Source organism: Colletotrichum gloeosporioides (genome assembly GCF_011800055.1).
Source record: "Colletotrichum gloeosporioides strain Lc1 chromosome Unknown consensus_55, whole genome shotgun sequence".
Lineage (NCBI taxonomy): Eukaryota > Fungi > Ascomycota > Sordariomycetes > Glomerellales > Glomerellaceae > Colletotrichum > Colletotrichum gloeosporioides.
The window spans coordinates 268,332-282,430 of NW_025544700.1; the positions used below are offsets into that span (position 1 = coordinate 268,332).

The window sequence follows — 14,099 nt, forward strand, 5'->3', positions numbered from 1 at the left end:
TCATGGCGATGTATATAAATCAGATCCAGTCTGATACCCGAAATCTTTTAGAAAAGACCAATGTTGCAGTCTCAATGACCGTATATGTTTGGTGTGACGCCATCGAAATGGATCAAATACGTTTGACATGGTTTATGAATTTCACATACATGAAGATGACAACATTTATTATCAGTGAAGGTATGTAAAATCTCGCACCAAAATGTTTTCTAAGGCATCTGAACCGTCAACGACCGACCAACAACGACCGGAGGCACAGTGACAACCTGCGTCGCATTCATCGTCCCGCCTCTGTATGCATAGGTGAAAGTCCAACCAGAACCCGCACCTGCGTGCTCGCCCTTGTTGTTGACCACCACGATGCCAGCTGACACTGCCGGGTACTTCTTGACCATGCGGACGACGGCATCTCGTGCAGCTTCCTCCGGCGTCATGCCCCTCCTCATGCTCTCGACAGCCTGGTAACAGGGTAGGAATCTCATCATGATGTCGCCATCACCTGTGGCGCCGCAAGCCCCGACATCACCGTCAACATACGAGCCAGAGCCAGTGATAGGCCCATCGCCCACGCGCCCAGGAACCTTGAAAGAAGCGCCGTTTGTCGACGTACCCGCTGCCATGATTCCATTCGCATCGATGGCTGTCATGGAGATGGTGTCGTGAGAGGCTTGGGCGGAGTTTGGCGCGATGAGGTTGAAATAGTCTGGAGAGCTGGAGTCAAGCTCAACCGGCGTGTACGGGCCGCACGCAGTCTTCGGGTCAGGGGTGACGTTCTGCCTGTAGTTTGACTGGCAGTTGCCCTTCTTCCACTCGGCGCATCTTTCGGTGGAGGCCTCGGTTGATAGGGTCTCCGCGGTGAAGCCGTTCTCAATGGCAAATTCCGTCGCGAGGTCGCCGGCCAGCATTGTGTGCGAGGTGTATTCAAGCACATGGCGGGCCACGCCAATCGCATTCTTGACACGACGGAGGGCGGCGACGGAGCCGGACTTCATGGTCACTCCGTCCATGATCATGGCGTCGAGAGTCGTCTCGCAGTTCTCGCCCGGGGACCCTCCGAAACCGACGCTGCCGTCGCATTGGTTGGCTTCGCAGGTCGCGCAGCCGATCTCGACGGCGTCGAGGGCTGAGGTGCCCGGCTTCAGGAGCGCCTGGTAAGCCGCGTCGGTGGCCGCAGTGAAAGGTCCGCCCCATGTGTTGATGACCATGGGGAATCCCGGGGAGGATTGACTGAAGACATGGCCGGGATGAAGGGAGAGGAGTGCGATGAGCTGGAGGAGTGGGGCCATGCGGCGGGGCCGGGTGTCCGGCATTGTGGATGACGGCCGGAGGAGAGCCGCAGACCAGTCGGACAACCTAGAGCGGAGGTAAGTGAAGTCGGACGAATTGCGTCTCCTCTCGCGTAAGACTGACTGATTGAGGATGGTGAGGGATGAGTGGTTGAATTGGTTGGCGAGGCGTCCTTAAGAGCACGGATGCAGTGCGCCGCTTCGGCATCGTTTACCCCGCGAGATAGGCTGATCTGCTGCGATAAACAGGGATCGAGGGGTTACCACGTTACTCTGAACCCGCCAAGAGACCATGATCCTGCATCTTATCAACCTTCCTTTCTGAGCACCACCGTCAAGACTCCGGAAATCGGTATTTTGAGCAAGGAGATGGCGGACCACCCATTAAATAGTCGAACATCCGGGCCGAGAAAGCCTTATCAGATTATGGGCCGAAATGGCCTGCCGCTTCATCCCGAGTCAGGTATCATCAACACAAAGAAGCGCAAGTGGACACCTGCCACTGAAAGTTTATCGCATTTGAGATGACACAATCGCTCTTACAATACTTCATCACTAAATTCCTTTGCCGCTGCCAGTACCCTGTTAACATGTTCCTCCTCGTGGGTAATGTTCAACGCAAGAAATCCCCGGCGACCGACGTAAATCCTCTTGCTCAGCATGTAAAAGAAAAATAAGTCTCGTAGGTTATCTGCCGAGGGTCCGTTGAAGTGCACTCCAATGACGCTGCCGAACCCACTCAGAGTAAGTATCGACTCGTCCTTGGCCTTGAAAAGAGCGCCAAGTCCGTCCCTCAGCTTGTCGCCAAGGCCATTGTTCTTATCGAGAGCTACTCTCGAAAGCAGCTTCGTCGCAGCAACACCTGCCGTCATGGAGAATTTGTTGTTGTTCCAGGTGCCGGAGTGATGCAGGCTCGTGGGAGACGACGGGTCGTACAGGTCCATGATTTCCTTCCTTCCGCCAAAGGCACCGAAGGAGAAACCGCCTCCGAAGTGTTTGCCGATTGTTGTCATGTCGGGAACAATTCCGTGGATTTCTTGCAGACCGCCGTAGTTGAGGCGCGAGGTAATGACTTCGTCAAAGATCAAGATAGCGCCGACGCGAGTGGCCTCGTCTCTGAGAAATTGGAGGAACTCTTTCGTTCCAGCGAACATGCCGGCTGCGCCTTGAAGCGGCTCGACGATGATGATGCCGAGTTCTTCAGTAATGAGAGGGCGTGTGTACTCAATGTCGTTGTATCGACCGTGCACGAAGTCATGAGGGAGAATCAACGGGTTTCCTGGCGTGAAGGCTAGTGTGCCACCGTGATAGCCATTTTCGAAAACCAAAATCTGGTGAAATCGTTAGCAAGCTCCGGTACTAATTTAATTGAAGTAGCGATTACCTTCTTCCTCCCAATAAAGTGCAGAGCGGTAGCAATGGCCATGGTGTTGGCCTCTGTACCTGAGTTACAGAACCTGATGGCGTCGATACTTGGGAACCGATCCACAAGCAACTTTCCCAGCTCGCCCTCTTTAGGTCCGGGTCCGCCGAGGGTAAATCCGGACTTGGTAACACTCTCAATCGCAGCGATGATGTCGGGATGCGAATGACCAAACATGCCAGCGCAGTACTCAGAGAGAAAGTCAAGGTATTCCTCCCCGTCCATGGACGTTAAATGGCAACCATGGCCTCCCGAAAACGCCAGTGGAAAAGGTTCATAGTAGAGAACGGAGCGGGTTGTTCCTCCTGGCAAGGAGCCGGACGCCTCCTTGTTGCATTGCAGCGACTTTTGGTTATCTGAAACGTATTTGTCGAGGTACTGGGCTAGCTGATGTTGAATCTTGATGGCTTTGGAACTAATGTCCGCAGCATGAACTTCGGCGGCAGTCATAATGGAGTGCGAATGTTTGGAATAGCGATAAAACAGAGGCTCGAAATGGGGAGACGATGGTTTGAAGTCCTCAGCTGTGAAAAGTCGCCAAGAAATCTACTGATTTGCAAGATGAAGCAACGGAATATATACTCATGAGATCAAGTCTTCCAAGGATAACTATCATTGCGATATCTCATCCCGGAGCACCATCGGCGTGCCGGCCGTCTAATAGAAATGTCAATCGCATTGCTGATAAGACGAACCCCGCTCGGGTATGCATGCGAGCGGTAAGCCGAATCCGGGGTCGGCCCGGCCGATTGATCGGAAAAGAAGCAGAACCGAAAGCCGAACGTTGGGTGAGTCCTGACTAAGGCACGAAAGGAATCAGTCCGATTGATGGGATCAAATGTCCGTTGAGGATTAAGCAGTGGATGCGACGAACTGACAGTTATTTAGGTTCTTTCAAAACGAGACGCTGACCCATGGTCAGGTTGGCTGCGGGGCTGATCTGAGGCCAATGCTCTTGTGTAAGTCATCAGCATTTCCAGCTACGTTGATTCGCCAGACTGGACACAGGTTTTGTCTGGGGCTTCATGTCTGAAAATAGAGTCAGGGCCAGCTCCACTTACTTTGCGAGCTGTAACCACTGCCTTGGGTACGATAGGATAGCCTACTGGTCCCGAATCTGCTGCAGAAAGCAAAGCGATGCTTCGGAGGTATTTCTCGAGGCATGAGCAATGGCGTGAGCTGTCACGAATTGGATGGTTGGACTCCAAAAGAATGTAGATAGAGCAGAACAACTGATCAGCGTTTAATCTTCCAGATTGTCCCACGTTTCTTGAAATGCCTTGGCTACGAGTAATAGTTGCGCGAAGTTCACCACAACCGTGGAGATGCTTTTGCTTTTGTCTGTTTATCCCTTTCCCCATAATGCACACATGTATGCAGGCTCCGTATTCTGGAGCGTATGATGACTTTTTCAATGATTGTAAATGCTGGCGAGTGCCTGTGTCTCGGAGCGGACTGTTCAACCAGAACGCGCTGCCGCTTTCTCGGTCTCTGTCATCTCTTTCGCCTGGATTCTCGCAGCTCTCCATTGCTGGCCCCAGTACCAATGAATAACCGCCAACGGCCCAACGACGACCATGACAAGTGCAAGTCCAAGAAACGCGGCCCCGGGTCCTGTTGAAGCGATAAACTGTTCTATGAACGCCACCCCAATCGCTCCTAGGCCGCATCGGACGAGGTTGTTGATGGCTGTAGCACTTGCTCCTTTGCCGGGGCACAAATCTGTGACGAGAGTCTGATTGAGGGCGAACACAGCGTTGCTCGTCGCGGCGATGAAGAACTGTAGTGTAAGCGGAACAGCGATCCAGCCTGTCAATGAGGTCGCGGAGGGAAAGTTGAGCGAGACCCCGTAGGCACCTGTTGACGCGATGAATATGACGACGACCCATGGCAAACGACGGAGACGCGCTCGTTCTATCGGGAAGTCGGCGGGCATGTTCTTGGCTGTCAGCTTTTCGGACTTCTCCATGTTATGGGATGCCTTGTATGCCTCTTCTATTGCTTTGTAATCTCGTGTCATTAGCTTTCCAGCTATGGCTGAGCCCACGATAGTTCCGAATCCTGTGAAAGAGTGAGTCAGATTTCGTGTAAGTCGTCAAGAGTGGAGCATAGGTATAACATACCATTGGGTAGAAACGCCAAGCCAATCTGGAGTTCATTTAGGTTGAAAAGCTGCTTGAACAATCCAGTGGTACTCGATGTGACCATGCTCCAGATGGTGTAAACAACACCGCCGAATATGAGGTTGATGAGTATGTCTCTCTGTACGAGAAGACGCAAAGGCTCCAGGAAGGTTGCAGCTGTCACCTTCTTCCGCGGAAGGGGCTCTTCCGGGTCTTCTAGATAATCAGGCTCTTTTGTAACAAGGCGTATCAGGGGCTTATAGACACCCCCCAGCCGGAGCGAGCCATTCCCGGCAATGCTTCGCATGGTCTCGGGCAGAAATATGATAATCACAATAGTGACTACCGAAGAGAGTATCAAAAGAAAGACAAAGATGGATCGGAAACCGAGGAAGTTTGCGAGCAGACCGCCGAGCACAGGCCCAACTGCTATGCTGAAGTTTCGGACTTCGAGATTACCTCCGAGTAAGCAACTCCGAGCACCAACCACTCACTGCAGAGCATGAAACAGGAGGCATCGACTTACTCGCCTGGTAAAAACTAATGAACTCACCCCGCTCCGCGGGAGGAGAGATATCCTGGATGACACCGTTTCCTACAGCGGTGGTTAGAACTTGATGACGAGTGTGTTTTCTTTAAAAATAGTTTTGGTGGGTTTGGGCTGATCGCTCTCGGGTCGGGCTTACCGATGCTAACGGTCGAAGCGCTGCCGGCCGCTTGCAACCCTCTGAAAACCATGAGAATGGTGAAATTTGGCGAAAAGCTGAGACCAATGTTGGAAACGATGTAGACGGCAAAAGAGGCGATGTAGATAGGTCGTCTCCCCAAGGCATCTGAGATTGAACCCCAAAAGAGCGGCGAAATGCCTTGGATAATGAGATAGGAGGTGATCGTCAACGAGACCATCTCGGCGCTCACATGGAGATCCTATATTAAAGTTAGCTAATGTTCGTAAATCCGAGGTACAAAGGGGCCTACCCGTGAGATGGCATCGAGCGAGGGAAAGTAGATATTTGACGATAGGCCAGAGAACAACCCAGCTGTGCCTATAATGACGATAACAAACCACTTTTGCCTCTTGGTGAATATGTGATAGGGCGGTTCTGGAGGCTGCTCCTGCAGCGTGTCCTCGGCACTTGAGTCGTCGAACGGATTCCGAGCATCGTCTGCCTGCGCGTCTGCCACAGAGTTCGTGTCTGCAAATGGATTGCGGAACTGGCTGTCGCTGTCACTATCCCTCTCCCGAATGGAAGGCAGTGACATTGCTCGATCAAAGAAGGGATCCAGGTCTGATAAACTCGATGACCCGGGGCTTCTAGACCGGAGGCTCATGCGATCCCGCACAGAAACCCGCGTCGGCGATATGTGTTCGTCGTGTTCTCGGCCTTGGTTGAGATCCGTCTCGCTGGTCAGCAGGTGCAAACCACCCGAGGCGGCCGCAGATATGCTTCTGCGAATGCCCTGCTGCAGAGTGCGAGGAGACGCACTTCCAGCAGCTGCCATTGTCAATAGTGATGCCGACTGTTTCGAGGACATTGGCTTCCAGGACTACAACTTGCGCGACCCTCGAATTTTGTGAAGCGATCTGTGTAAATAACGAGTCTAAATTGCTTTTCAACGTTCAGCCAAGATTCGAAATCCCGAAACACAGATCATCAACTCGTCCGCCAAGACCTCTGACGGGCGATTTCAGACTAACACCGACTCTTGTTGAGTCCCGGGCGTCTGTATCCACGCCTCTCCCACGGCAAACAGTCGCCGACGTAAAGGAGTACGCAGACAAGCCTGACACTGCCCGGCAAATGTTCCCAAAAATAGTCTATTCGAGAGTATCAGAGTTTACGCTGCAATTCGTTTTGCGGGTGCATACGGCCGACGGGATCAATCTGCCTTGGGGTGATTGACTTTTACCCAAATCAGCTCGTAACGCTACGCTACTGGCTGGCCTGTCAGTAAGCGTGAAACGCTCAAGGGTGATGCGCCAAGCTTAAAACCACTCGCCGGCCTGCCATGTGTCACCACCTTGCATTCAGCTGCGCGGTAATAAAGACACCGGAACCTCAACCCTTGCTCGGGGTCACCATATTGCCTCTCTCCACCCAAGAGGAGCCGATATCTAATGTCAACTTTACCCCGCGGAAATTTCCTCCTGTCGCTGAAATCCTGTCGAGACGATTACGCCCAGACGCTGGTGCCAACGTTGGACCTGTTTGACTTGAAGTAAAACCAGAGGTATGGGACCGGTTACATTACAAGACGTGCTAGTGGTTCATATTCTGACAAGACCAGACTCATGTTGACTCAGCTGTCATGACAGTCAGTCCCCCTCGGGACATTCTCATAGGCTTCCAGGTCTGAACTTGTTCTACCACTGGTTTGTCTGACCTGTTCCACTTCTCTCTAAAGCCTAGAGATCCCAAGTCTTACACACACATCCTTCCAGATCACCTCCAAGACTCACACTCATAATGGCTGGTCTATCGATGGCCAACAGGAGGGCGGCTCCTCCACCCAGGCTGGACCTCGAGATTGTCCGTAGGCAACAACAACAAGAAAAGCAGCAGCAGCAACAACAAGGTCGCACTGATCCGAACACTCCTGCTGGGCCACTTACACCAAACCGGCCTTTGATCGTCTCGGAGCTACCACCAGTTGCGATCCCACATGCAACAACATCAAAGCCGGCTCTGCTCACTCCATCATCAACCCGTCCATCAACACCGATACCGACATCAACACCTCCGCCTCCTGATCCAGCTACTCCTACACTGTCAGTTCCAAGAACAACATTTCACACCTCAACACGAGTTCCATTAGTTCCATCTGTTCAACCAGCTCCATCAGGACCGAACTTTGGCGGCAGTCTCAGTCAGGCTAGCATTAGCCCAACAAACACGGTCTTCGTCACTCAGCCTCCGCAAACGGTCACCGTCACCGCGCCTGCTATAGTACCTACATTTCCCCCTACATCATCTACATCCTCTACGATTCCACTCCCCAGTGAGGCTGCCGACACAACACCGCAACCGTCCGCTTTACCGGCCAACAACGGTGTTTCCTTCACCACAGGGGCAGGAGTAGTGGTAATTGGGGTGCTGGGTGGCATAGGTACGATCCGTGAAACCTGGGCTTCTAGGACATTGTGCTAAAACTATCAGCTTCGGCCTCATTGTTAGGTATGGCCGGTACGATACTATGGCGGAAGCACAAACGCCGCAGGCGTGAAGGGGTAACACGATGATGATTGCTGTTGAACTGACGCGTCACTAACCGTATTTTAGGAAAGTGGTGGGCTAATAGGAAAATCTATGTGATGGTTGGTGTTCTGATGCACTTTGAAAATACCGAGACATCGTTTTGCTTCTCGACTCTTCGACATTCCACTTGAGTCGAATCAAAAGTTATCCTGGTGGCTTCCAGTGGCTACAATATCTATACACCACCTTTCTGACGGCTACATCGTCTTCTCACTGAAGACAGATCTCAACACGATGTAGCCGCAGTGCTATCAGAATTCCCATAATATGTTCTTTGCAACTCGGACGCAATCAGCATTATTCATCAGGCTAGCGAAAATATGAAATAATTGAAGCATTTGCAGATCTGTGGCCCCTCACTGGTTGCGAGTTTCCCGTCAAAAAGAGCAGTGTATGTTCATTGATCTGGAATTGAAGTTGTTCCCAAATATGTGCGAAGCAAGTGATTTTCTTGATAATGTTCGTGATATGTGAATCCAGCTTCAAACTAGGCTCGAGCAAAGAATACCAACTTGGACCGCTTACGGTTGCCGCACTTCTCTCTTAGGCCTGTTCTAGGAAGAACCGGGAAATGTCTCGTTTGATTGGGTAGTCACACCCGCGGGCCGCGGCTGGAGATTTCCTTCGGAGCATTATATCTACGGCTGAATATCTGCCAGCCACACAACTGGACCTAGCGCAACCAGTGAACAGCTCTTCCTTGCACGTCATGTTTCACCCGGAAGGTGTCAATGTTAGAAGGAGGAGTAGCACGAACTACAACTGGTAACTTGACGATACATGCATCGACAACAGCTGTCATCTACTTAAAACAGCCGCCGCATGAACTCTGATAAGACTTCAGCTACATGACCCCGTCGGGAAGGCTGAGAAGCCTAAGATATCATGCGCGACATGTGATTGGTCGCAACAGTTCAAGACGAGACAAAATGTTGAGCAGCGGCTGGAGCAGTACTCTTGTTTAGGGTCGAAGGCAGTCGGCGAAACGTTATTGAACTTACTCCAATAGTAACAAGTAACAATTCAACATATCCTGCGAGTGATCGGTTCATGCACTTCGAGTTGCCACAACTGGGTTGCACCTGTAGGGACTGAATTCCCAATCGGCTTCGCACACCGTCTGCCCGTGTTCAACCCACGTGGAACTCAAAGCTTACTCCAGCCAATTATTCTGTGAAAGCACTAATAATGTGTGAATTCAGTTAGCCGTATCAGCCTCCAAGGTGACGTCGCCCAGACCTCAAATTCCATAAGTACGGTTGACGTTGAAGAAAAACTCACTGATAATGACCCATCAGTGCTAGGATACAGGGGGTTTGCTAGCATGTGACTACGGATCCATCCAACGGTGTTCTGGGCTCTCAATGCTCCGCCTTTCAGAGTCTATGATATCAACGATTGCGAACGACTGACCGGTGGGGTCCAGCGACAGTGCGATGCCGGTCAATCGGCGAATTGAGCGGATGGCAAAAAAAACAAAAACACGAGTCGGGGATGTTTCGCACGAATCCCGGAGTTGCCAAGCGTTGCGGGGGAGAGGAAGAAGCTTGGGCGCAGCAGTGGTCAGCAGCCATCAAAATCGAAGAAGGTTCAACAACGCATAAGCCCAATGTCCAATGCGAGCTGGCCGTTTTCTTTTCGTCCTCCTCGACAAGGCCGTAGAGATTGCTGTCGATGTGTGTGATGAAGATTTGATATCTTGGGATATCGATATCCCATTCGCCTGTGATAATCCCCGTACACCATCAAAAGTCCGCCGGTCATCGGCGGTCTTAGCTTCAGAGGCCTTCTATCGAGTGCCATCTCTGTCGCAGACTACCCTGGTTTGGGAGCTAGCGTTGGTAATCAGAGAACCAGTGTCTGGCGTCGACGCGGCACCGAGGAAACAAAGTGGGGTTGAGTGACGTCGCCGAGGTTCTCGAGAAGCTTACCCCCGGTCGCTTTCTCATGCAGCCAGGTATATATAGCAAGTAGAGAGGGGTCGCGCGGGCGGTTCGGTTCGGCGAATATGAACAGTTTGCTGCATGCTTCGTTTTTCTTCACTGCAGAGAAACCACCTGAGGTTAGAGGAAAGTGAGCATACTGCGGGGGTAGTTTTAAGACAACAGCCATTCACGCACAGCGTATTTCAACAGAACACAACATGGAGTAATAGCAGAAGTGGACAGGCTGGGGCTGCCGGCTCGGAGCGAACGGAATGTGGACAGACGGGGCAGAGGGACCCAGAGGTACCTCCACTCTGCTGCAACTTAATGTCACTGTTTAACTATTCCACATGGTTTCTGCTTATCATGTTCGTTTCGATTGGACAAAAGATGGTGTGTCGATCTGCTGCACATTCCCTTTCCCCAGGCTCACAGGCTCCCTCGATGGGTCCTCCCCGCACGGCATTTTGACTCGGCCCAAGCTACTGTTCCAAGCTGGTCACGCAAGTTCACGGTACTGTTGCATCTTATTGGGACTGTGAGGCTAACGGCCCAGTGTGGCAATGCCTCCGAAATCTGCTAGAGCGAGCTCTGAATCATCCCAATGTGCGCGTCATAGCAACCAGAGCACGCCCTAGCTGGCTCTTAACAGATGGATAACAAAGGGACAATCGTTTTGTTGCCTCTCGCCTCGAGGTGAACGTCCGTGGAAGGAGAGAACAAATAGAAGGCTTTGCGGATTGACCGCAACGGGCTTGCCGCGATTGATCTAGATCATCTCAAACACAAGGACCCTGAGAACATCGCCATCCCGTGGCTTTCCTAGCTCCCACCATTTGTCATACCAGGCCCGAGCTGCCTCCCAAGCTGCGCTCCCACGTCCCTCGCCCCCACCCGCACTAGAATCGAGTCTGGAATGGGTGGCTGCTGTCACGCGTTAGTGCAAGATAATTGGGAAATAGATGTGAGCGCACAGTGGTATTCACTATGTACTCGGCTTTGGTCCATCCCGCCCAACCGCCAACAAGATTCTGGCTATTGGTCATGCAACTGGATGAGGGGTCGGGGGGCGTCGCCATGACCCTTGGCCATAAAACGCGGGGTTCTCGTCCCTCTTCCGCGCTCTAGAATAGTGATCGGCTTTCTTTTTTACTTGTTGCTTTTGCCTTTCTTCCATCAATTGAAGACGCAAAACAGAAAACACCATTGATACCACAGCAGATTACACACGAGAATAATCAGCAATCATGGCCGAGAGCAAGTGTCCAGCCACCCGTCTGATGAACACCGGCGGAGGTGGCACCAAGAACCGCGACTGGTGGCCTGACGCCTTGAAGCTCAACATTCTCCGCCAGCACACTCCCGTCACCAACCCATTGGGACAGGAGTTCGACTATGTTGCTGCGTTCAAGACCCTCGACTACGAGGGCGTGAAGAAGGACCTCACAGCTCTGATGACCGACTCTCAGGACTGGTGGCCAGCTGACTTCGGTCACTACGGAGGTCTTTTCATCCGTATGGCGTGGCACAGCGCAGGAACATACCGTGTCCAGGACGGTCGTGGAGGTGGTGGCGAGGTAAGTCACACGCGGAGTCCGCTCCGAACCCCCGCGTCAGATCAAGTTGCTAACCGAACTTCGTCGCACAGGGCCAGCAGCGATTTGCTCCTCTTAACAGCTGGCCAGACAACGTCAGTCTCGACAAGGCCCGCCGCCTATTGTGGCCTATCAAGCAAAAGTATGGCAACAAGATTTCATGGGCCGATCTCATGATCTTGGCCGGTAATGTCGCCCTCGAGTCTATGGGCTTCAAGACTGCCGGATTCTCTGGTGGCCGCCCCGACACCTGGGAGGCCGATGAGTCCGTCTACTGGGGAGGTGAGAACACATGGCTGGGTAACGATATCCGCTATGCCCACGGCCACGAGGGCAAGGACGGCCCTGGTGTCGTCGACGGATCTCAGGACACCAAGTCGGACATCCACACCCGCGAGCTCGAGGCGCCCTTGGGTGCTGCCCACATGGGTCTCATCTACGTGAACCCTGAGGGTCCCGATGGCAACCCTGATCCCGTTGCTGCTGCGAGAGACATCCGTGTTACCTTCGGCCGTATGGCCATGAACGACGAGGAGACCGTTGCCCTCATTGCTGGTGGTCACTCATTCGGCAAGACCCACGGCGCTGCCCCCGACAGCAACGTTGCGGCTGAGCCCGAAGGCGCTCCCATTGAGCAGCAAGGCCTTGGCTGGGTAAACAAGCACGGCTCCGGCAAGGGTCCTGACACTATCACCTCTGGTCTCGAGGTCACCTGGACCGCCACTCCTACCAAGTGGAGCAACAAGTACCTCGAGTACCTGTTCAAGTTCGATTGGGAGCTCACCAAGAGCCCCGCGGGCGCGAACCAGTGGGTGGCAAAGAACGCTGAGCCTATCATCCCCGATGCCTACGACCCCAACAAGAAGCACCTCCCCACCATGTTGACTACTGATTTGTCAATGCGCTTCGACCCCGAGTATGAGAAGATTTCTCGTCGCTTCCTCGAGAACCCCGACCAGTTCGCCGATGCCTTCGCCAAGGCCTGGTTCAAGCTCACCCACCGTGACATGGGCCCCCGTTCCCGCTACGTCGGCCCTGAGGTTCCCACTGAGGAGTTCATCTGGCAAGACCCCATCCCTGAGGTCAACCACGCCGTCATCAACGACCAGGATGTTGGCGCCCTCAAGAAGGAGATCCTCGCCACTGGCGTTGATGCTTCCAAGTTAATCTCTACCGCCTTCGCTTCTGCGTCCACCTTCCGTGGCAGTGACAAGCGCGGAGGTGCTAACGGAGCTCGCATTCGTTTGGCTCCCCAGAAGGACTGGAAGGTCAACAACCCTGGCCAGCTTAAGGAGGTCCTGTATGCCCTCGAGAAGATCCAGCAGAAGTTCAACAGCTCCGCCTCTGGTGGCAAGAAGGTATCTCTGGCCGACTTGATCGTCCTTGGTGGTGTTGCCGGTGTTGAGCAAGCCGCTCAGAACGCGGGACACAACATCACCGTTCCCTTCACACCTGGCCGTGCCGACGCGTCACAGGAACAGACCGACGTTGAGTCTGTTGGCCACCTCGAGCCTATTGCCGATGGCTTCCGCAACTACGGCAAGTCAACACGCCGCGTCAAGACCGAGAACTTCTTGGTTGACCGCGCTAATCTCCTCACCCTGACGGCCCCCGAGCTTACCGCTCTGGTCGGAGGTCTCCGTGTCTTGAACACGAACTACGACGGCTCCAAGCACGGTGTCTTCACCAGTCGCCCCGGTGCTTTGACAAATGACTTCTTCGTCAACCTCCTGGATATGGGCACCGTCTGGAAGGCCACCAGCGACCCCGACGTCTTCGAAGGTAGCGACCGTAAGAGCGGTTCCAAGAAATGGACTGCCAGCCGTGTCGACCTGGTCTTCGGCTCTCAGGCTGAGCTTCGCGCTATCGCCGAGATCTACGGCCAGGCCGACGGTGGCCAGAAGTTCGTCCAGGACTTCGTCAAGGTATGGGACAAGGTTATGAACTTGGACCGCTTCGATGTCAAGAAGGGTTCGAACCTCCCAAGCCGTCTTTAGATTGACGGTCCACGATAAATCAAAAAAACTGTTAAAGTGCTGGGCATGATGACGATAGGTATCTTGCTCTCTGTTATGAGATTCCCGATGTAGCCTATCAAGTTTGCAAATAGGGCAATGTATTTATGTCTTGGATTGTAATAAACCCTTCCACTCGATGTCCTGGTCCTTCTGATCTCTACAACTCACAATTTACTCATTGTGTGATGATTGCTACGCACTTTCACGATGCATTGGATGTCGGAGCCATCACCAGAGCTCATAGATCATCTCACCAATGGCTTAGAACAGTCGTCTTAGCGGCCTGCCGTTGCTTGTCCATCATAGGTGTCATCCTGAATGGACAAAGCTTTGTTTCATCGAGCGTTACCTACGCAGCCATGGACACGTTCCCGATCAATGGTATGCTTCGTACCTATGTCAAGTAGCATGATAGGGCCACGGACGTTATCACTAGAAAGGCCTTCTCGAGGTCTTCTCGCACGCTCAGGCT

The 14,099-nt window shown here is 52.9% G+C and overlaps 4 protein-coding genes across 4 annotated transcripts; 1 reads left to right on the top strand and 3 right to left on the bottom strand.

Moving 5' to 3' along the window:
- Positions 1 to 209: 209 nt before the first annotated feature.
- On the bottom strand, positions 210 to 1,310 carry GCG54_00013359 (putative isoaspartyl peptidase/L-asparaginase 3; the record flags this gene model as incomplete). The annotated part of the gene is made up of 1 exon (XM_045413215.1): positions 210 to 1,310. One exon carries the CDS (start codon positions 1,308 to 1,310, stop codon positions 210 to 212), a length of 1,101 nt encoding a protein of 366 aa, XP_045262411.1.
- A 515-nt stretch (positions 1,311 to 1,825) lies between these two features.
- Positions 1,826 to 3,159, bottom strand: GCG54_00013360 (Beta-phenylalanine transaminase; the record flags this gene model as incomplete). The annotated part of the gene is made up of 2 exons (XM_045413216.1): positions 1,826 to 2,617; positions 2,671 to 3,159. The coding sequence occupies 2 exons, from the start codon at positions 3,157 to 3,159 to the stop codon at positions 1,826 to 1,828; spliced, it is 1,281 nt and encodes a 426-aa protein (XP_045262412.1).
- Positions 3,160 to 4,168: 1,009 nt separating this feature from the next.
- GCG54_00013361 (Itaconate transport protein) lies at positions 4,169 to 6,335 on the bottom strand (the record flags this gene model as incomplete). Its single annotated transcript, XM_045413217.1, has 5 exons — positions 4,169 to 4,770; positions 4,833 to 5,258; positions 5,359 to 5,427; positions 5,519 to 5,759; positions 5,811 to 6,335. The coding sequence occupies 5 exons, from the start codon at positions 6,333 to 6,335 to the stop codon at positions 4,169 to 4,171; spliced, it is 1,863 nt and encodes a 620-aa protein (XP_045262413.1).
- A 4,926-nt stretch (positions 6,336 to 11,261) lies between these two features.
- Positions 11,262 to 13,606, top strand: GCG54_00013362 (Catalase-peroxidase; the record flags this gene model as incomplete). The annotated part of the gene is made up of 2 exons (XM_045413218.1): positions 11,262 to 11,591; positions 11,663 to 13,606. 2 exons carry the CDS (start codon positions 11,262 to 11,264, stop codon positions 13,604 to 13,606), a joined length of 2,274 nt encoding a protein of 757 aa, XP_045262414.1.
- Between the last annotated feature and the right edge of the window lie 493 nt (positions 13,607 to 14,099).